Source organism: Sinohyriopsis cumingii, chromosome 14 (assembly GCF_028554795.1).
Source record: "Sinohyriopsis cumingii isolate HCF-2022 chromosome 14, ASM2855479v2, whole genome shotgun sequence".
NCBI lineage: Eukaryota > Metazoa > Mollusca > Bivalvia > Unionida > Unionidae > Sinohyriopsis > Sinohyriopsis cumingii.
The window spans coordinates 62,326,769-62,350,811 of NC_142974.1; the positions used below are offsets into that span (position 1 = coordinate 62,326,769).

The 24,043-nt window shown below is 33.9% G+C and overlaps 1 protein-coding gene and 1 long non-coding RNA gene across 2 annotated transcripts; both read right to left on the bottom strand.

Moving 5' to 3' along the window:
- Positions 1-4,849: 4,849 nt before the first annotated feature.
- On the bottom strand, positions 4,850-8,632 carry LOC149783977 (uncharacterized). Its single transcript, XR_016413706.1, has 2 exons — positions 8,490-8,632; positions 4,850-5,676 (listed from the first exon to the last, which is right to left on the bottom strand). It is a non-coding gene; the product is annotated as an uncharacterized LOC149783977 (long non-coding RNA).
- Positions 8,633-17,225: 8,593 nt separating this feature from the next.
- On the bottom strand, positions 17,226-24,043 carry LOC149783978 (uncharacterized). Its single transcript, XM_089933184.1, has 4 exons — positions 23,828-24,043; positions 23,306-23,545; positions 20,313-20,405; positions 17,226-17,600 (listed from the first exon to the last, which is right to left on the bottom strand). Exons 1-4 carry the CDS (start codon positions 23,979-23,981, stop codon positions 17,461-17,463), a joined length of 627 nt encoding a protein of 208 aa, XP_089789310.1. The 5' UTR covers positions 23,982-24,043; the 3' UTR covers positions 17,226-17,460.

The window sequence follows — 24,043 nt, forward strand, 5'->3', positions numbered from 1 at the left end:
GTCATACCATGTTATTATATGTCTTATATCTTACTTGATTCAAGACACCTCATAGTTTATTGACAAACCACAAAATGCTAATAATAAATGTTAAACATAACATCTCAAAAGCTAAGAGTTAATGATTAATCATGAAGGCTGCCTCCTGCAAAAGGTGGTGAGAATGTGTTTCGTAAGACACTGTAGATTGATAAGTCCTGATTGGAGAAGGAGTCATAGAAAATCTTATTTATCGTAATCCTGACACTTTGTTTTCTACTTCCGAAGTTTGAATCCTCAAGACCTCAGTATAAACAATGCTTTTACATTAAAGGACTTTAAGGCATTGGTCATAGACTACCAACCAATGACGAGGATCACTTATTACCAACCATCAATTATCTAATTCGGTGAATCGTGCTAGTGTACAAGATTTAAATGTAACAACTACCTAATTCGCCACGAAAAATCGTTACATTAACTATAAAACATATGTTCAGGGTATAACGTGAAAAAGATATATAAACTAATATTCATAGGTAGAGTCCATACTATTAAACTTTGGTTTTTACTGCAGTCTTCTAGCTATCTGCACACTATTTGGGACTACTGTTATTCTCACGCAGACGCTAATGAATAATACACTTAGTAAAATTGCATACCAAGGCCTTGAATATCAAACTTTTAAAATCTCAATAGCAATAAATTATATATATATATATATATATATATATATATATATATATATATATATATATATATATATATATATATATATATATAGCATACCTATTTTGAAGAACACGCGACAAAAAAGAATTAATAAAATCTTTAAAGCAACCATTTAGTCTCATAATAAAAAGGTAGTCTGTAGAAATCACATACCCACCAAGTGAACAATTTAAAAAGGTATAGACATATTTTAATGGAATTTTTTTTCCTAATCCTGAATATTTTATCCAGTTATGATAAATTATATGTGGATAACTTTGATCCAAAACTTTGGAGCAATTTCTTTTTCTAATACCAGAATGTGAAATGAATTCTGGGTCTGAACATATCAGCCACATATTGATCATTGCAATTCTGTTTTATTTTTCCTTGTTAAAGTTAAATGTTGTGTTAATTCAAAACCAGGACTCTCAGTGTCACGAGCGTATACAAAGGTCAGCATATGTGTTGTTTTCTGTGTGGAACGTGTACACACTTTTAGAAGCAAACATCATTAATAATTCTTATATAACTTGTGTACAAACAAGAGGGTAAACATAAATCAAATGCATATTCATAATTACATTTCATGTATAATGACTTTGCTCTCTAGATCTTCATCCTAATGCTGTTGAACGTATTTTAAATAACTCCAGTTGTAGCCAGTACGTCTCAATAGATACACAATTATACAATTCTTTACCTGAGCCTAAAGAACCCAAACGAATATATGTATCTACGAACAACACTTTTGGAAATATATATTGTCTCGGAAAATGTTTGCCGGTAATGACGTGACTACTGCACATCGAATGTTTACGAAGGCCTGAATACATTACACGTTAGAAACTAATACTGTTGCATGGGATGCTGCAAGATCAAGGTTACTGCTTGTGATTATACTAATTTCACAAACGCCTGTGTCTAATCCGAGCGAAAGAGAGAGATTTCATGAGATAGAGCCATACAGCTTGCCTGCCAACATTCATAAGAACTCTGCCATCCAGGGCAGTTTTGTTTCTAATGTGTAAAAGAAAAACGCTTGCTTTATGAATATCTTTTTCATAAACTCCTTCGAACAATATATTCTTTCATTGCCAATATTGCAAGCATGTACAAGATACGTGTTCTTTTAGAAGTATATTTAACCTTTTAAAATATGTTGTTTGCTGTTTGTCGTTAAAATGGTTTCAATTCAAACTACTCATTTTCGAGTTTTCCTTCAGAAGGAGTAAATATATACAAATTGTAAACTTAAACAGCTCTCTTATATATATATATATATATATATATATATATATATATATATATATATATATATATATATATATATATATATATATATATATATATATATATATATAAAGAACACAAATCATATTTTCGAATAACAATCCTTTCAAGTGCACTGGATCCAGAAAAGGATCAGTGTGTCAGGGATTGATCAAGATAAATGCAAAATACTGACAATGAATAGTGCGAAACTAGTATCTACCTAGCCTGAGAGCTTTCGACCATTTAATGAGTCTTCTTTAAAAGCAAATACAAAGCACAGGCAGACACAAATAAACATAAATACGGTTATTTGCGAAACTTAACATGGCTGTTTCTACAAGAATTCTATCTTTCATCTATTGTATGTGTCTATTATGTGATACTAATAATGACAGATTCATTATTCTGTGTAAACAGTATACAAATTCTGATGCAGGAAGTGTTGGATCACTCACCTATATCCATATTAAATCAAAGCGGTTGCTTAAATAAATGAAACGATCGGGCACTGCAGGAAAGTACATCCCTAACAACGACAACAGAGACAGGCCTTTTTCTTTTCGGTGTTTTGTTTGGGACAACTGCTGTTGATATTTATGCATGCAACACTTGTATTAATATTGTCATATTCCAAGGTAGAGCCTTCATTAAAAATGATTTATAGGGTGAAAGAGTGACAACTGTGTGAATAAATAATACACACATATATATGGTTAACGCAACTTGTGTTAGGAAAAAGATCAATTGAGAGGATTGTATAGAAAACGTAGTGTCTAATTATGTATTCCTTAGTAACCATATTTCAAGGATGTTACTTTAGTGTTGAAGCACTGAGATATCAACACAAACATTGCATATAATTTCGTTTATTTTTACCTAGGCATCTATGATCCGGGTAACATGGCGACTTGTGTCTGCGCCGCAAGGTGTGATATCTTGTTGGTTGGATATGGTGTGTGGAGGGATGGCGATGATATATAATTGATTTTTCTGATCACATTCGTCTTAATATCCCTCACCACCTGACACTAAACCCCTAACAGCGTCACGTTTTATCCGAGTTGGAGTTTAATCAATTTTTGATGGAAGTCCAGTTAGTTAACCGATAAGATTGTTTCAAACCCTCCCGAAATGCAGAATAGTTGATTTTTAGTAATTAAAATGCGGCTATATCTTTTGTGGTTTAAATTATGCTGATATCCCTTCATACAATTTCTTTTTTTCCTTAAAAATAAAACTCGGATATCAGTTTTGGTTGGTATAGTACTTTCTTTTAACAATACGTTTCTCGTACTTAATGCAATAATTAATTAATAAAGGAAACCAAATCATGAACGCATGATAACGCACTTTATTTGTTTGTTCGTTTACTTTGTTGTTGTTTTCCGTCTGATTCAAAGCTTTACTTTGTTGTTGTTTTCCGTCTGATAAGAAGCTTTCATGAAAAGTGTCGTAGATACGTTTTCTTAAATTTAAAAAGCATAGTGATTTCTTGCGCATAGTTATAAATTTACAACGTTTTGTGAGTACGATCTACGTCATTTAAAGTTGTATCTCTTAGACAAAGTTGTTGACACTTGAAGTCTCAGCTCGTATAGGAAGGCTTTCAATGAACGTTTCATATATATTTGCAAATCGCATCTTAATGTGATGGCTAGACGAAACAGTGAGTGGGCATATACAGATTCCACCATATTATGTAAAGGCATGTCGCAAATCCGTCTTTTATAGAAGCTAGGTGACTGGTCTCACTCCCTTTCGTACAAAGAGGCATCCAAAAAATCAAGTTCAAACAGTAGGTAAGATTAGAGAAGCAACAATATGTAAATGTTCCTGTACTTCCAAAATATTAATTCGTCTACTTCCTTGCAGGTTTAGAACATTAAAACAGTTACAGTTAAGAGGAGAAAAAATGCATTACGTTATACTGCGTACTTGAATTGTGTTGCCTATATCGTTAGAGACATTAGTTTTGGGAAAATAGCATGGCTATTATTATTTATTTTAAATGTAGGAACACAACTATAATACGTTTGAAATTTGCATTGTTATATAATGGCTTTAAAATGTGTATTCAGTCTGGAAATTGAAAATATTTTAAGGTAGTTTGTGAGATCTTTGGAAGATGCAGAAAAATATCCAAATTGGCGTTCTTTGAAGAATTTGCGAACACAAATGTTTATTTCATTGTTTCAAAATACCATATATATTGCAGTAACAATCCAGTGAAAATATAGCCATGCATAAAGCTTTATACTGGAGTGTTAACCAACGATAGCAACAACGTCCACAACATCTATGCCGTGAGCATTTTGAAGACTTTCTTCTGTTCAATACTGTCCTCATGCGAGACAAAATGAAAGAATTGCGAGTATGATTGAACTCTATAAATGGGGAGCGGTGGGGTAAAGGACTGTTACAAAAGTCATAAAGTAAAGAATACGCCTATAGCCATTTCAGTTTACTTAACTTTCGCGTAAAAGTTTGACAATTGTTAAAATTTGACATTTAAGATTCCATCACGGACTATAATAAAACGAGCCATCAGCGTGAATACACATGTAATGTACTATCACGATATTGATGCGGATGTTTAGGCAATTCCGTAAGCGTAACTTCACACGCTTTTGATATATATGTTTACGCAGTTACATACGCATGATGTTAATATATATACCGACGCTGTCCTACAAGCATGCATTTGATATGTGTATTTACGTAATTCCATGGAACCGATGATCTTGAAAACCAGAAACAGTATGCTGGAAAACAGCTGTCGCGGTGTGATGTAGAAAAGCATATTTTCTTAAATGTTCCATGTCGTGTATTTCTTTCAATTACCTTACACTTTATGCATAGCAAGAAATGACAGAGCTCATAGGGGTTTGATATACGGAAGGCTATGTTTATTTCATTGTGGATACAAATAAAAGGTACACATATTGAATATTCTCTTATCTATGCATAATTACTGAGCAAACTAAACACATTTTGTTAGAAAAATAGTAAGAGCAAAATGTTGTGATCCCATTTTCGAAAAATGATCATCAGATGTTTTAGTCAAAATGTAAGTCTTTTGAAACATAAACAGTACATGTCTAGTATGTTACTATTTATGTATAGCAGTGCATCAGGCGAATCAATAAAACCCTAATTCTATCTACAACCACCTGTCATAGAATATTTGTTTGTTTCAACCTCCAATGTTCATCGGGCAATTACATTCCAAAACCGCACGTGAATATTTAGGAAATACCACATGTGGTGATAATCGCATTTGATTGCGAAAATGTGCATCTGTATTATAGTCTGACATTTGATAATTTCCGTTATATTAAACGTATACACTGAATTTGTTACAGAAGAGGCAGTGATATGTCGATTATAATGACTAGACAATTAAGATGACAATTATACTGGTCGTTCTAACACAACTTAACATCAATCTAGTTCCTGTACATTAGCAGGTCTGGCAACAACGTCTCTTGCAGCACCAAGTTTGTCCTAATTTTGTGAAGATCTCGGGCGACACCTACAGGCTTTACCACCACCATCAGTACAGCGTCCGTCCGTAAAGATACAATTCCTTTTGTAACTCCAACTCACACAATGATTACATTCTTCGGCCTGTGTGCCCGCTTCAAACCCGTACAGCGTGATAGTTATTATAAGAATGTACACGAGTTTCCTCAGCATGATGTAATGTGATACCTGTAATATAAATTGGATACATACAATTATTAATCTGTATAGCCCGGTGTCCTGTCTTATAAGAATTGCTGCGCTTTAATTACTGAACAAAACTAGCGAAATAAACAAATAACAGTGACGGTGTGTCATTCAGGGGAGCACATTTTTCTTATACGTTTTTGTAGTAACGGACGTAGTAGCAGTATTGTCATCAGTAGAAGCGGAATGCAACAGTGATAGCTGTACTATTAGTAGTATTTTTTATCAACAATAGAAGCGGAATGTAACAGTTGTCGCTGTACTAACAATAGTAGTCTTGACATCAGTAGAAGCAGAATGTAACAGTGGTACCAGTACATATAGGAGTAATATTAATAGCAATACTATTAATGGTAATAGCAGCTGCAAATATAACAGTAGTAACCACGTCATCATCAATACAGACCTGTGTCAGGTCTCACTATACTTGTTGTTCATCATTTACATTGGCAGTAAAATTAAACTGGAGTTGTTGTGGTAGTACTATTAATCGTATTAGCAGTAACATTAGTTGTGTAACTAGCAGTAGAGTAATAGTACTAACAGTAATTGAAGTAGTATCACATGTTTTGCAGGTTTGCTACTGAGATGTTAAATATGATATTTCACAAGTCAACACACCTTGCTAAAGGCCATAAACAAAATTTTGAACGTGTTATGCTAGACATCATTCATATTACACCGATGTACACTTAGTATTAGTTTAATTGTAATAGTAGTAGTAGCAGCAGCAGCAGCAAGTAGTAACAGTAGGAGACATCGATTGTAGTAATGGTATTATTACTTGTAGTAGTATTAATACTTGTAGTAGTACTGTTACTTATAATATTGTAGTAGTAATATTACTTGTAATGTTGTAGTAGTAATATTACTTGTAATATTGTAGTAGTAATATTACTTGTAATATTGTAGTAGTAATATTACTTGTAGAAGTAATTATAGTAGTATTAATAACCAAAACAGAAGTATATTGTAGTCATATGATTGTTACTGATATTAGTAGTTGTTACTTGTGTTCTTTTGGGTTTAACCCTATTTCTCAACGCAAATGGTGGAGGAAGAAATAAAGAAAAATCGCTGTAAGAACCACGGACCCACTGGAATGAACTGGCAAGCTTTCTCACCTACTCACGATGGCCGAGCCTGAGATTCGAACTAACTCGGACAGAGGTGAGATGGCAATGAAAGGTAGAGGCAACTGCTTTATACCAATGGAGCACCACGAATCCCCATTAAGTAGTAGTAGAAACTTCAGCGTTTTTCATTGTAACAATGAAACAAGGCTCGCAGGTGTCATGCAGCATAATTGTATTAGCAGTAAACAAAAACAGCACAAGCCGTAGTACTAACAATAGTAGTAGTATCAGTATTAGTAGTAGCTGAATTAGTAACATATGTCAATAGATTCCCTGCTAAACAGCCATCACTGAGATCTTATACATTTTATAAACATAGTAAAATGTATCGAGACGAAGTTGAAAATATAAGCAATCCTTGGAGACTAGTCCACACTGTAATCGGTGCCCACACACGTTATAAATGGTATAGAAAATAATCTAAAATGTATATACCCAACCAATAATGCAAAAAGTAATTGGGAAAATTATGTAACCAATTCTAATAAAATATAATAAACAATTTAATGACGGTCATTTCTAATAATGTACTTTAACATCAGTCAAGAAATAAAATCACCGTATAATGTATTCTCCATGTCTTGTATTCCTTTTAGTCGCAGAATGATATCTTATATGATTAGGTTCCTGAGTTTTGTTGACATTACATTGTAACTCATATTGTCTTTTCTTACTTATCGCACTAGCAATTATTATTAAATGTTAAATCCCATTGCGGTAAATGTACCACATTTATAATATAAAATACGATCATCAAACAACTAGTGTATCTATCTGCGAAATGCGCCTAACCAATTGAAGTTGCAAACATTAGTGCGCGAGCATGGACACCTTCATTAATATGATTAATTAGTGGTTTTTAAGAGTTAGCAACTTTGTACACGACTTCGTACAAAAAATGTAACCTATGTAATGCCTATAAAATTGAAAAAGTGGTAGATAGCCTTTTTGAGTTGAACATGAGCACCTGGTGTCCCTAATGCATATATATATATATATATATATATATATATATATATATATATATATATATATATATATATATATATATATATATATATATATATATATATATATATATATATATATATTCCTACGTTCTGGAGCAATATTGGTAACATAGATATTCATAACTTAAGCCAATCAAACTAATATGCAAAAATGTACGCTTGATCAGCTGTTGAAGTAGAGATATGGTTATATTCATAAACAGTAGTGATGACAACAGCATTAAACCGTAAATCACCGTATTTTAAGAAGACATTACTGCAGTGGATTAGACGTGATAATGCAAGACTTAATATGTTAGACATATTTATATAGTTCTTTTAGATTGTGAAACTCTTGGCAAACACGTAATTTGTTGTTCAATTTAAATGTACCAGCATATAACGTTATTGGTAGCATACACGGTAAGAATGTTCTTAAGTATTGTACTCGAGAGCTATTGATAGTAGGATAGTGATACGTGGTGTTTGTTTAGTTATTCGTGATTGTTTAGTTATTCGAAATTTTCTAGCATGTTTAGTTTTTAAGCGATTTCGAAACAATCAGAAAGACAGGAGATTACAGTACTGTTAAGCATGTTGAATAAATAAACCTATTATGCACAGAGGGAGAGACAACAGTAAAGGTACAGACAGAGAGAGCGTATTTTACCTCAGGTATACTTGATTTTCCTGCAAGATCTAAGATGTTAAACATGATGTGAACCTTTCTCTCTTTATAAAGAACGTTTTATCAGTTAATAGATAGCATAAGTGTAATCGGATTTAACCTGACCAAATATTTACGTAATATGTAACAACAATAACAACTACTATACTTATTTTTGTAATTTGTGTCTTGCGTGCAAATATTTCAAGAGCTTCTCAATACATGCTACTTAGTACTTCGAAGTGATGCAATTATGTAGTCACGTAGCTGACGTCCGACAAATCACTGTTTGTTCGCCATCAAACTGTAAAATGACTGGTACTCTGTCGGTGTGCTTGTGTGGGTGTGCCTTTGTCCCAAACCTTATTTCAGTATCTTTATTCCAAGAGGCTGTAACTAAGCTGTGATACAAAGAGTGCGCGTGGTAGCACAAAAATAATTGCACGAGTGAATAAATATTATCTTTTGAAATACCAATACTACATACTTTTTAATGTTGTTTGTTATGTTTTTTTCTTTGCTGATGGTTCTGATTTACGTTTCTGGCACTCAAAATTACATTTGGAGCAACATTAACTTTGAGAAGCGTTAGATTTACTCAGAGAGAGCGAGAAAAAGAGAGAGAGAAAAGTAATCTTCAAAAGAACCATGAAGAGTCTGATAGGTAAAGCCGAACGTCTAGAAGTTTCGATTAAATGATTTAAAAATATATGCAGATGAAATGTAGTTGATATGATCTCCAACAGATGATTGTATTAAAGTAAGTGCATGACGTATTTGTTCTTTGTAGTATGATGATTTGATTCCAGTTTCAAGTAGGCTGGTTCCAGTTCAAAAGCATATACTCCGCAGATAGTTTTTGAAGACTCCGATAAGGTCAACTCGACATCATGGAATTGGACTGCACGTTATATTGATTTAGTTTACGGACAACATTAATTGTGCTTAAAGTCTATTACATAAGGTACGTTTCCTTAGTTTATATAAACTTCTGGTTATTGTTGTATGTTCGAAAAAACATGATATTCAGTTGGGTACTTCCTTATTAGTTATTGAAGATACTTTTAATAATATCATCTCCTTATATTTATCGGCAACATTTGAACACTTAGTTATATAGCTTTATTGAGTTACGTATTGAAATCATTGAAATCGTCAAGGAATAAAAGTTTAAATCACGCCTGCCTGAAATGCAGAGAATTATTTAGGAAGCCAACGTGCTGATCTACATAGTTGCTATTTTACTCTTTTTAGTTTATTGGTTTTAACTGCACATTTGATACCGAGTGGGCTATATAATTGGTGCTAAATTATATCTATAAATGCACATCGTAAGCAAGCTGCTGTATCTTTGGCAGGTATCAAAGCAATGACCCTTGCATTGCGAGTTCGTCTCTCTAACAACTGCTCCAAACGCCTTTGAATAGATTCTTGGAACACATATTCACAGAACAGGATAATAAAGATGATTTCATTAAAGTCCAATTAAGTTGATGCAAAATAAAAATACACGTTACCCATCTATTCAATCTTTTAAGAAGAGGTAAATTCAAATCGAGATTAATTTGTGTACCAAATAAGTCACCATATTAGATATAAAAACGATGACACATGTTATAAAGAAGATTTCAGAAAAGTATATTTAGCATATGTCTGCTGTTTGACATAAATTATAAACGAAAATAAAAATATTAAACTACTAATGAAACATTGGAAACTCAACTATTTTTGAGGATTTATGACAACATGTACATCCAGGAGACATGCTCGTTCGAGTGGTGAGAGCTCAATTAGCACAATTACGTTGCAATGGTATTTTATAGAGAGCATCGTCATAGAGATGCCATTCTAAAAAAGTTGTGTTCTGAAATTCGTTTCATGTGTTAGGCAGATGTACATTGAAAAGAAATACATTATGCAATACCGTTCATTATTCCCTCTGAGGAACACTTTATTTTGAAAATGAACGAGGAACACATTAAGGTATTTCCTAAGCTAAAATATATTGCATATCTGGTTCATTTCATGCTAATTATTTGCAATCATCAGGGATAACATATTGAAATTAACCGAGCCAAATTTCCATTACTCGTGTCAGTTGATAATGTATCAGCTGTTGGATGTTAAACTGGGTAGTCGGCACCATTTGCGAAGAAAGTATGATGTTCACCAGGAATAAAAATTCAAAAACATATTATACATTTAATTATTAAATGATAGGTAGTGGAAAGTAAAAGAAATTATAGTCATCTATCTGCATTATATAAATGGGAATATGCGGAAGGTGTGGAAACACATTGCTAAAATGAAATGGGAGCTTGGGAGGTTCAACTTTAATATTTAATTGTTTGCGTGTTTCTAGTTTTTTTGTTGTTGTTGGTAAGGTCTATATAAATCCCCCTCTCTCTGGCGAGTCACAATTAAGTTAGTCTCAGCATTCGTTCCTTTTGGGTAAAGAAGGTTGAGCTAATTTCAGCATTTTTTTATTATATTCATAGTGTCCTCGAATTGTTGGCATGTTGTTTGACCAACTGCGTATATCTTAGTTGGTAACACATCTATCAATAAAATAATGTCCTACCATTTAATTATGGCTAAGATTGAATGTTACAGGCCTAGGCCTTTTTCTGTTCGCAAGTAAACAGCCTTTACATTATTTCACTACCGTTGTGTATGTACGTTGTAATATTCTCCCATGACGTTTGTCCACATCACAGACACATTCTTATACCTCAACAATATAGTCGATATAATATAAAAAAACTAGACATCACTAGTTTTAATGTAAGCCCACTATTTTATCCAACCGTCCTCATCAATTACCGGACATTCAAAGCCAGCATTTATTTGTTCTTAACCGGTAACGTAAAACTTGAAAACTTATTTGACAAACAAGAATTATATATATATATATATATATATATATATATATATATATATATATATATATATATATATATATATATATATATATATATATATATAGATATATATATATAATTACATATATATATATATGAATATATATATATATATATGTATATATATATATATATATACAGAAGAATGCTGCTATCGGGGGACTTACATGCATAACACCAATCATTTGGGGACATTTCCTTTTTAGATGGTTGAAACATAATTATCAAATGTTTATTTGGTGGCTACCTTTTCAGTTACATAGTTGAATAATAAAATTAAACCTCGCCGATATTTTTTTTCATAATATTTCATATATATATAAATGTCCCCTGATAGTTGTCCCCCGATATTCAAATCCTTTTTGTCCATGCTCATTACTGATCTTTAGGGTACAATGTATATATTATACATATACGATGTCATTGGGAGCCTTACTATATACATATCCACCTATTTGGGTACATTCACAAATATACAGAGGGTATTTGCTTGAAAGGAGTTTATACCAGATATATTTCATAGAGTGGGTGAAAAACTCAGTATTTTCATGAGCAAATACTCCTTTTATTTTATGTTATGTCATATTGTCTAATAATTTTATCAATACACTGAAGTAGCAGATTTCTTACCGCATCCCGCTTGATGTCAGTGGTTTACCATTTCCTGCACTGTTGTGTGTATATTTACACATAAAAAATCATTATTTACAAAACAGCAGATAAAAAAAAATGAAGAAAACAAACATGTTTATCACTTGTTGCATTTAAACCCCAGTCATTTAGCTTTCCAGATGGCCATCTTTACATTTACATTATACATCGCAAAACATTGAAATTTCTTGAATATAATATCTGGGCCCTGAGTGGCCGAGTGGTCTAAAGCGCTCTCCATTACGGATCACTGCCATCTCACCTATGTCTGTGTGAGTTCGAGTATCGGATTCGGCTAATGGGGTATGTGAGAAGCTTGCCAGTAGCTTCTCGTGGGTCGGTGGTTCTTTCCGGGTGCTTCCTCCACCATTAATACTGGCCGCCATGTATAGCCTATCGTGTGCTGAAAAATGGCGTTAAACCCTACAACAACAACAGCAATATAATATCTATTGACAGCCAGTGAAAAGATATGTTTATTTTTCACCCTATCAGTTATTTCAGTCGGAAAATTCAGTAACTTACTGCCCAGCATAAAATAAATATATACATTTATTATGTATATATACCGACAACTATCTTACTCCCCTTTACAAAGTCCCTTATTCATTTGTGGTAACCAAATATGCTATCCTTTCTAAAGACTCTATATAGTGTTATAAACCTTTAGGTTATCCTTCATGTTACTGTAAAAGTTTTCTGTCTCATCACAGATACGCAATGAATCAGTATATTTATTTTTTCAAACCTGTTTTAGTAAAATTTACACATTAGCCATTTAGATAACTCTTACACTTTAAATGCATTGCAAATTGGTTTGGATATTTTAATTTTCATGTTTTGAAACTGAACATTAAATCAGTGTTAATAATTGTTTCCCTGTGCAAATGGTAAATCCTTCTGGAATTTGAAAATAAATTTTTAATCTTTATAGTGAAAATAAGGAGGAAAGAAAGGGGAAGAAACAAAGAAAGTTAGAAAAGAGGCAGATTTAAAGTGAACAGTATAGAGTGAGTTACATCACTGACATTGTATGTAGATGTTCAGATAGATAGGTCGACACACAAAAACACATTATTTTGCATCAAGTTTTCCTGGCTTTTTATATATATATATATATAAAACTATATTCATACGAGTCTTATGTACATGTCATTACACACATTTCAACAAAGCAATAAAAAAGAGCACACATTCAAATTAAGATTGTTTAATCAGCATATTTCATCCACAACCACATATGTGAACCTCATGGCCAGGTGAGCTAAAAATGTAAATGTACAATATGAATTTCTGCTCAAGGTACACAACTTATAACTGTCAATGCACAACAAATGCAGAACCACAATAAAAACTCAATTTTAAGAAAGCAATAGGATACTGTAAATATATTTAAATTTGTGGTTTAGTGAAAAATAAAATTTTCATGAATACCTAATTTTGTGAACTGGGTAAATTACATTTTCATGGATACTAAATTTTGTGTACTGGGTAAGGGGTCCCATAATTTTCACAAAATGAAAAGCCTCTATCTGCACATAGTCAAAGTTAGACATAAAAATTAACTAAATGGTGTGTGTGAGAAGAATGTGTATTTGTTATTAGTGATTCGGACTGATTTTACATAGCAGAATCCAGTATATAAGACACAAAACATTTGCCAATTTCGTTTATCCTAGCATGAACTATGCTAGGGGTAAGAGGCTCATGTGGGTCTCAGATCACTCACCTGTCTGACAAAAGAATTAGGATACAAGGTTAGCTAGGGATAACTTTTTGAATCATATTCTGTAACTAGAGGAAGGAGTGATGCAGCTAAAAAAACAAGGTTTCAGTACAGTTTTTTGTGAGGTATACAAGTGTTTAAATGATACTGTGAATCTTGAAGCCCATTGTCTAATAGGTATGTACTTTTGTCACAGTTAATATCAAGCATAAGAGGGTCACTACCACTGCAACACACCTAAAAATTTTGGGGATTCTACAAATAAATGACAATTCAAAAAGTAAACAAGAGCTTCTCAAATTAACTGATGCTATACTGGTCAAAAATAATTTTCAGGACATCAATTGAAGAGCATTTTTTTCTTTTTAACCAATAAGTGTTGAATTCATTGCTGTTATTCTTGAGCAATGAGATTTTCAAACTAGTTGCTGTGACAGCCATATTGGGCTCAAGATTGTTTACATTTACATTTTGGACCAACTAGATATCATCTGAAATCTTTTGGTGAAAACCCCATGTCAACATGACCATCATTTCAGTAGGAGTAGCTATAACAAGATTGCCAAGATGGACATCATACTTGATATAAGATTGGCACAATTTTCATTTAGGACCAATAAGATATCGTAAGAAGTCTTTAAGTGAAAACCCTATGTCGATATGGCCATCCATTCAGAAGGAGTGGAGATAAGATTTTTAAGATGGCCATGTTGGTGACCATATCAGATGTCAGATCAGCAGCATTTTCATTCAGGACCTACAAGACATCATCAGAAGTCTTCTACTAAATCCTCCATGCTGATATTACTATCCATTTTGCAGAAGAAGCAATAAAATGATTTTCAAGATGGTGTCAAGTTTCAAGTCAATCCTCCAAGTAGTTTATGAGTAACGATAATAAATTTGTGCTCACAGATGGGCAATGGACAACAGGCCATCCCACAAGGTCTTTTGTTTTATGACCAGTATAGCTAAAAATCAAAGGCCTTCCAAAAATATATATGTACATAATAAGATCAGTCTAGATCCTTTGAATCAAATAAATGAATCAGAGACTCCTTTTCACCGTCAATTACATACATTACTGTCATTCAACACCCCCACCTCAGTCTTGATCTTTGTCCGAGTGCCCTCTATCAACTTTATTGGAATACACTAAATACAAACTCTGCTCAAAATTCTCATTTGCATATGTAAGTAGGATTAATATATCATAAATATAGTAAAAACTATTGGTCAAACTAATATTTCCTAGTGAAGCTGGACAGCATAAGTAGCATACTGAACCTTCGACACACACAACAAAGTTTTGTTTCCCCTCTCCCATCATGTAAAAGAAAAATATTATCCTCATCGTTTCTGTAAAAACAAAGCTCAAGGAATTTTGTTATCATTCAACAGATTTTTTTTTTACGAGAATCTTAATACTCAAATGAAACCTATGGATCAGGCTTAAAGCATCTGGAACTGACCAGAGTTTATCAAGAATCAATTAAGCTGACCAGTGCTTTCAAACTTCACAATATGGTAATTAGCTTGCCATTGTAAGATTAAATAAAATAAAAATGTTGTCTCTGGCATTTTTTTTGGTAATAATGTACTTTTTTGTTTTAATGCTCCAATTTTACAAAATGTGTATAATGGTGTCTCCTGCAGGTGTAAATTCTGATTAATGCCCATACTGAATTGCAAGTCCACATGCCACATTTTTACTCAAGTGTGAAAAAATAGCAAAGACATACACTCTGCATTTTCCTACAAAAGAAAATGGCCAAGTTCAGTATTATGTTTTCCATATGAAAAAATAAGAGTTCCCCAGGGACTGATGTTCTACTGGCCAAAAATAATTTCCAGGATTTCAAGAGAAGAACATTTCATAATAATTTTAACTGCTGAGTATTGAAACCATCTCTAATATTCTTCAGCAATAACAAGATTTTCAAAATTAGCTGTTGTGGTGGACATACTGTTTGTCATATTTGCAACATTTAAATTTAGGACTAACAAGACATGATAAGAAGTTTTCTGTTGGAAACCTCAAGCTGACAAGACTTATTGTTCTTTTTGGAGTAATGATAACAAAATGTTCAAGATGGCTGCCATGATGGTTCAGATCAGCCAATCTTGAGATGGTAAGAAGTTGTTTAGTGAAAACCCAATGCCAATATGACCATTCATTCAGGAGTAGTGATAACAATATTTTTAAGATAGTAACTGCTGCAACCCTATAGGATATCTGAGCAGCAGCATTTTCATTTAGGACCAACTAGATATTATAAGAAGTCAATTAGTATAAAAACAAAAACAGGCTAATACGACCATCCATTCCGGAAGATCAGAGATAGGATTTGAAGAAGGCTTCTGTGGTTGCCATATTGGATGTAAAAGTGACACCATTTTAATTTAAGACCAACTAGAAGACTTTTAGAGAAAATCCAATATAATATAACCTTTTAGTCAGAAGGAGTAGCGATAACAAGATTTTCAAGATGGGTATGGTTGTGGTCATAATGGACTCTAGATCGGCACCATTTTCATTTAGGTCCAACTAAGCATCATTAAGAAGATTTATAGTGAAAACCTGTCCATCCATTCAGTAGGAGTAGCGATAAGATTTTTAAGATGCCCATAGTGGTAGCTGTACTGGATTTCCAAATGGCACCACTTTCATTTAGGACCAGCTAGTATGAGGGTTGAAGGTGTGTGTAAAGTTTCATGGCAGTAGTTTAGGTGTAGCGATAACAAGCTTGTGCTAATGGATGGACTGATGACATACCACCCCATAGAGGAAATGTGGCAATCCATATTGTATATGGAGATCTGCGCTATGGCAAGTACAAAAATACAAGATACGACCTTCACTGGAACCCAAGATCAATTATGTCTGGTTTTCAAACTTCTTCACAAAAGTATGGACATAATTGTTTTCATATCTGCACCATATTTACACTATATGTACCAAAAATTCACAGTGATGCATCCAAAACGGCAGGACGAGTCACATGCATAAGAATCTGTCATTGTATGACAAAATAGGGCAATAATTCAACGACAAGAATTGCATGAGGTCGGTAATTTGGTGAAATGTGCATCTTCAAATTATCTTTCCTGGAGATGAACTTAAAGCTTGGACAGTAGTTGCATTCAAAAGATTCAATCATGCACTACCTCAAGCTGCAAGTTAAAGACAATAATTCAAGCAACTATTGCAGGAGTAAAGTAATTTGTTGACATGTGCATCTTCAGATGATGACCATAATATGTATCAAGTTTACAGTGATCTATCAGAAACAGACTGTTTGCATTTACAAGATTATGACATACAATGTATTTAATTAATAAAAATGGCAATAACTGAAGAGCGAAGTTATTTGTTGATATGCACATGTTAAGTTGATGACAAAAACATTTACCATGCTTCATGGAATCCACTGAAAAATGTATGATAATTGTGTTTAGAATACTTTGCCATACATGGAATTAAACTGCAAGAAACTTTTCAAAATGCGGAACAAAGTAATATGTCTATCTGACCATCACTGAGTGATGCCGAGAATATTTACAAGATTTCATGGCCATTCATTGAAAACCAGGACTAGCTGAATTAATGAGTGTGTGCCAGATGGATGGATGGAAGGATGAATGGATTGACATGAGGGTTCCAAGAAGAGGCACTTTAAGGTACACCAATTTTCTGCAGCTGATGCTTGATTTTTTCTTGTTGAAGCCTCTTCATGTTCATTAGTTTTGTTCTGACTTTGTTGTAAGGTGCATTGATTTTGCTGTTCAGTATCCATTGTTCCACTGCTCTTTTGCCTGAAAGATAGAGACCAGAGACTAATACTGCATCCCAATGCTTGTACTCCAAACTGCCCACATATCTTGGAAGTTCTCTCTCTGTGATTAATTTTGGATTCATATTTAATCAGTTTTCTTTGTAGTTTGCATGAATGAATACTAAATTCTAAATGCTGAAACCAGTTTTAATGATTTCATAAATAACATAGGAAGAACATTATTTATATTTTATTGTCATTTACGAACAACTTTATTTTAAATCTGTGAAGACCAGTCGATTAGCAACAAAACTCTTGATCCCAATGTTAAATAACTTCAAGAATTCTTATAATTTCTTTGATATAACTTTATAAAAAGGCATGTTTTTTGTTCAGTGTTAGAAAATATATGGATACTCGATCACTCATTCACAAAACAAGCCTATGTCACACAATCAAATATGCCTTAATCCTAGGGAGTCTAATGAATGCCAGGATGAATAAATGGATTGGATGAAAAAATGAACTACAGAGTATCATCATAAAACAGGTGTATAACTAGATAGAATGTACACGAACATGTCGACTCACAGCACAGCATTTTATGTTCAGGTTTCAGCAATTTTTCAAAACATTACATTGATCAATGCAATCTTTTTGAAAATGAAACAAACCAGCTGCAGCAAAAGAATTAAAAAAAAACAACTTCTGACAACTTTACATATGCAAACACTTTATGAATAGATCTGGTTCATGTGGCTGTTTGATTTAATTACCCTTTGCAGAGTTTCCCTTGTCACCACTGTTGCTCCCAGTAACCATCTGCCAAGTTCTGTTGATATAGGTGTGTACTTCATGCAGCACATTTGTTGTAAATAAAAATTAATGTAGTTTCTGGATTAATAGTTTTCACTCATAGGTATCTATTTTCATCAACCAGGTCACTGACAATAATGTGCATTATTCACTGAACATTCTTTGCAAAGAGGAGTGTAACTCAGTAGCTACAACATGGATGCAAGTGATATATGGCCATACACTCTGTGATCACTATGTAAATCAAACAGACCTCTTTTTTTCTCCTTACTATCCACATTTCTAAATAGCAATGACAAATTCATCTCACTGATTTGTTTTTCCCAATTCAAAAGAATGCAGATTTTTTATATGGTTAGATCTTTATTTGTTGCTCATTCTGTGATGTAGGCATGTATAGATAAGCAAAATAGTGAGCAGGAGAGAAAACAAAGGAGAGTGAGCTTATGTACCTAGCTGTATTTTTCACTGTTAGTGATATAAAACAATTCTTTTTGTCATTGTTTAACAGCCAACACTAGATTTGTGTTTGTAAAATATGCCTGAACTATAAAAAGTCAAAGTCTAAAAAGTTTTAAAAAATGCATAAAATTGTGACAGAATGTTCCAATGGGTGTACATATCAAACCAGGTTGTCTACATATGCTTACAAACATTTCATTAGTCTATCTTATCTGGTTTTGGTTTAATCTTGGTCAGAAATGTTTCATGGAAAAAGTCCATGTCCATGGCAGCAGCTTACTTAGCAGTACCAGACTCATAATCCAAAGGTCAGAGGTTTTGATAACAGCTGAGGCCAGTCTAGATCAGCTGCCTTGGTGTGTTCTTGGGAATGGCACTTAGTTCCCATTTCCCTGGCATGCAATAACCAATAATGTCTTGAAAGAGCAGCTACAAGCCAATCAACGATCAAAAATGTATAAAATACTGACCTTATGACCCCAAAATCAATAGCTTTATTCCTTCACCCAGTACAAACCACCCATGTTTGGTTGAGGTATGTTGTGTAGAACTAATGTTTTTATGCAGAAACTCTTTTTTCAATTCTTTCGGTCAGTGACCTTGATCTTTTGAATAACAAATCAGTATGTTTCTGCCTCACCCCAAGTGCAAACTATCCACGAAGTTTGGTAACTGTAACTTGAGTTATTGTGCAGAAACTGTTTTCCTTCTTTCAGTTAGTCACCTTGACCTCTGAACTTTTTGCCCCAAAATCAGTAGAGTTCTTCCAGACTGTAAGTGGAAAACATCCACAAAGAATGGTAACTGTTGATGGTGGACAACTAAAGTTATTGTGCAAAAACCAAACTAGCCTTATGGCAGCCATACACAAATTGCTATAAGTTTCTATCTGAACCTTATCTATATAACAACATGAGATGAGAAACAGACCCTGTCCATGTTAGTGATCTTTGTGTTGATTTCATCCCACAAAGTCTTTCCAGAGACCTGCTGATACACTTGGGTCTGTATGATCACAAAATAACCAAACAACCAAATAAAACAGTGTATATTTATTTCATAGATTTCCCCTAGTTTGCATTACTGGGAGAAGGGCTAACAAGGAGCTACTATAACTATGCCTCAACACTTTAAACATAAAATCAGCATAACTGAAAAGGAGCTAAATTAGTCCAAGTTAGCAAATCCAGCAGATACAAGATCATCCTTACATTATTTGCATACATCTTCTTCCTGAACAAAACTGAAGTAGAAAAGAACAACAAGATCCAGATGAATATACCTAGATAATTTTACAACTCAATACAGGACCATTTCTGAATTTGCAATAAAACCAACCTGTTCACAGAGATAGCTGCTGGGGGCACTGCAGTAGCTCTGCTTTAAGAATGGGTATTCAAAACCAAGAAAAACTAGTACAAACAATGTATGCAAGGTTGTACTGGACAAAATGTATACAATGTATGAGCAGTACCTGGAAGGCTGCAGCCATAAGGCATTTTAATCCAGTCAATGAATGCATCTTTTAAAACTTTCGTTGTTGGGGCATCCCAGTGAAACCTTTGATCTGCAATAACAATTGAATATTTAAATATATTTCTTGCTGCATACATGTACTTGGTAAAATTGTTATACAATGGTAGAAGTTAAATCAAATAAAACAAAATGAATAGTCACCCTTCTTCTTCATTTGTTACTCTTTTGATCCAGATACACTAGAAGCATAAAAACCAAGGCAATTTAGTTGGCTTGCCATTGCAAATCCCTTTTCTTTATAAAGCATATTCCATACCCCACCCCATACTCACCCTCACCTGCAAACAGTGACCCAGACATTAAAATGCAAAATCTGTCACATACATGACGTGTCTTCTTCCTATATATTCAGTTTGGTCAAATGTCACTATATAGGCAATTTTTGTATATTTTAGCTGCATCCCTCCCTGGGACCCATTTAGAGGGAGGTAGGAATGATAGCACTCTTGCTCAAAGTCATCAGATGGGCAAGATAATTAATAAGTTGTGTGGATTTCCAAACAACCATTAGGAAGAAAGTGCAGTTACAGATGGACTGACAGACAGGAAGGATAATATAATATATATGGCACTTTACAAAGCATATGGATATTAACAGATACTTCTCTTTAAAAGCATTGGGTTATTAACAGATATTTCCCTTAACAGAAATTAGGGACATTGATTTATCACCACTCTACCATGTTTTGTTTTAGTTGTGGGAATATAATTGGTATTTCCCTAAACATAAAATGGGGATACTAACCTATCACCACTCTATTATGCTCTGCTTTAGTTGCTGGGAAACCATTGAGATTTTTCAAGATTTATCATTAAAACCAATATAGCCATTAATATAGTTCTTGATCAGAACCCTGCTTTTTGTGTATGTCAAGATAATTAATTAATTTCAAGCTCTCCTGTTCAGACTATACTTTCAATACTTCATCATCTGTAGCCTCTAAAGATGGGTTGTGGTTTCAAGTCACCATGGGTTCAACACCAACAGTGGGTCACTGACCTACTTTGCACAATTGGCTCCAAATATTTTGCAAAACACGTGTGAAGATGATAGTATATCTTGAGGTAAATAACTCTCCATCATGCATGCCATTGAGGGATCATTATTACCTACTTTTTAGTGTACCAATTTTTACAACTTAAGGTAGGGCATTATTTGATTATTTGATAAAAGCTGGGGTATTGAGCAAGTTCTTCAGCTCTGTAATGACTCTTGTAATAATTAACAGCTTCCCAGCTAATATTTCAAGCAGAATTTTAACTTGTGCTCAAACATTTGTAGGGGAAACCTTCATTTTTATTTTATAGACAAAAACATGACTTTCTAGTATTATCTTAGTTCACTTTCATGTGCATACTATTAATATACCCATACGTATAAACCAGTCATGGATATGTAACATGTACTGCAAAATATCATAATTTTATATCATATTTTAGTCAGCTGTCCATATCATTATATTCTTTTTTTATACTGAACTTAATATCAAGAAAAACCAGATTAGATCACGTTTAATGTTCATCTTTCTTAGGGCATAACCGATTAGCATTTTTCTACTGATTTCCGATTCCGGATTTTGGGCATGAAATTTTTCCGATTCCGGATATGATTCAATTAATCGGAAATGCTAAATTAAAAGGTTTTTCAAATGAACTTTTTAAACCGTGTTACACACGTTTTGCATATCACACCGATGTCACAAGGGAAAGGATATGGCAGGACTATAGCAAAATGCAACGAAGTTCAAAGCCACAAAGAATCCATGAAATTTTTTTATTTTTTTGCCAGTTCCGACCCATTCTTTGTTCAACAATTAGTTGATCTTGCCGCCAGGCTTTTATTTTCCCGCCTTAATCATTTATGTCGGCAAGCGGCCAGTTCCATCCTGTACTTTATTCAACAATTAGTTGATCTTGCCGCCATGCTTTAATGTCGCGGTCAAATAAAAATAAAACAGGCTTTTGTTTGGTCCTATAAAGTTGGCCTCTTGCGGAATCATTTTCTTTTAATACCTCATTAGCATGTGTCAATGTATTCAATATTATGCCTTCATTATTGAGGATGTTGACATAAACGGGTAGGACTGTATTATATATTTTAATAAATTTAAATCTTTCGGTCTAACTCAAGTATTATCGTTTCACCCCGTTGTGTTGACCATATTGGACTTTTCCGACTTCTTATTTAACTTTATTAACGCACTATCGAATGACACGCAGTGTTAGACACGCAGTGTTAGACACGCTGCTATAGAAATTCAACTTTATTATTTTTAGTATCCGAATCGGTCGTTCCTGCCTTGTCCGACTCCGATTAATCGGAAGTTCATACTATCCGGTGGAATCCGATTTCCGGATCAAAAGTCGGTTATGCCCTGATCTTTCTTGTCAATATTTTACTATGTCACCAGGGGCCTCGAGTGGCTGGGTGGTCTAAAGCACTCTCCATTAAGGATCACTGCCATCTCACCTCTGTCTGCGTGGGTTCGAGTCTCGGATTCGGCCAATGTGGGTATGCAAGAAAGCTTGCCAGTAGCTTCTTGAGGGTTGATGGTTCTTTCTGGGGATTTCCCAGGTTCCTCCTCCACCATTAATACTGGCCGCCATGTATAGCCTATTGTGTGCTGAAAAATGGCATTAAACCCAACAACAACAACAACTACTATGTCATCATGTGGGACTTGTCTTCTTGGGTTGCAAGATATAGACAGCCCAGTTTTCTAGTTTTTTGGTTTCATAATATTTAATATTGTCTAAAAATAGCAAGCCACCTGTCACACTGACCCAGTTATTTGAAAATCATAGCAGCAAATTTCTCTGGAAGTGTGACAAATGTTTACATCAGGATTCACCCCCGCTTAAACTTTAGTAGTAACAGGTTTAAAAGTTAAAATATAGTTCAAACAATTTATTTAAACTTAAAACATATACCTGCTTGATTGGTCATATTAGCTATGTCTCTGAGAGGGGCACTAGCAGTGTCAGCTGAAGCAGCTAGATTCGCAGTCCCTGTCGGAATGGATGCCTCTTCACATGGGAGGGCACTGGTAATGCTATTTGTTGGACTGCTATTGGTGTCACTTGGAGGGGTATTCAAAGTGTCACTTAAGGGGTCAATTTCATTTGTAGGGGTATCAGATGCAGCAAAGTTGGTGACTGTATGAGACATACCTGTAAAACAAACCATAATGAAATTCTCAAGGTCCACAATCCATATATGCAACCAAACACTATACAAAGATGCCCTCCACTAACTTTGCTTGACAAACTCTCTTGACAGGTAATTTTGAAGTAAATGGTACAAACAATACTATTACTGATAAATGAACTACCCTTTACCATAATACTACCAAAGTGCCAGTATTAAAACAAGAGCATGTGACTAATTATTAGTGGCACTTGAATTTATTCCAGAATACTACAACAGTTACTTTAAAACACAGAGATACATACCATTGTCAAAACTCTGCAAATGCAATCCCACTTTGGCGATAGTCATAACTGGCAATGGTCTTTGGTAGACATTTTCATTTACTTCCTTTGCATGCCCCACGTGCTGGTAAAAATAGGTTCTATCTTCTGGTTTGACTTCAAGTGCTGCATACATGGTACTTAACCTAGCTCTGTTGTTTGTGGCATTGATGTTTGAATTTTCAATTCCAGCCTTTT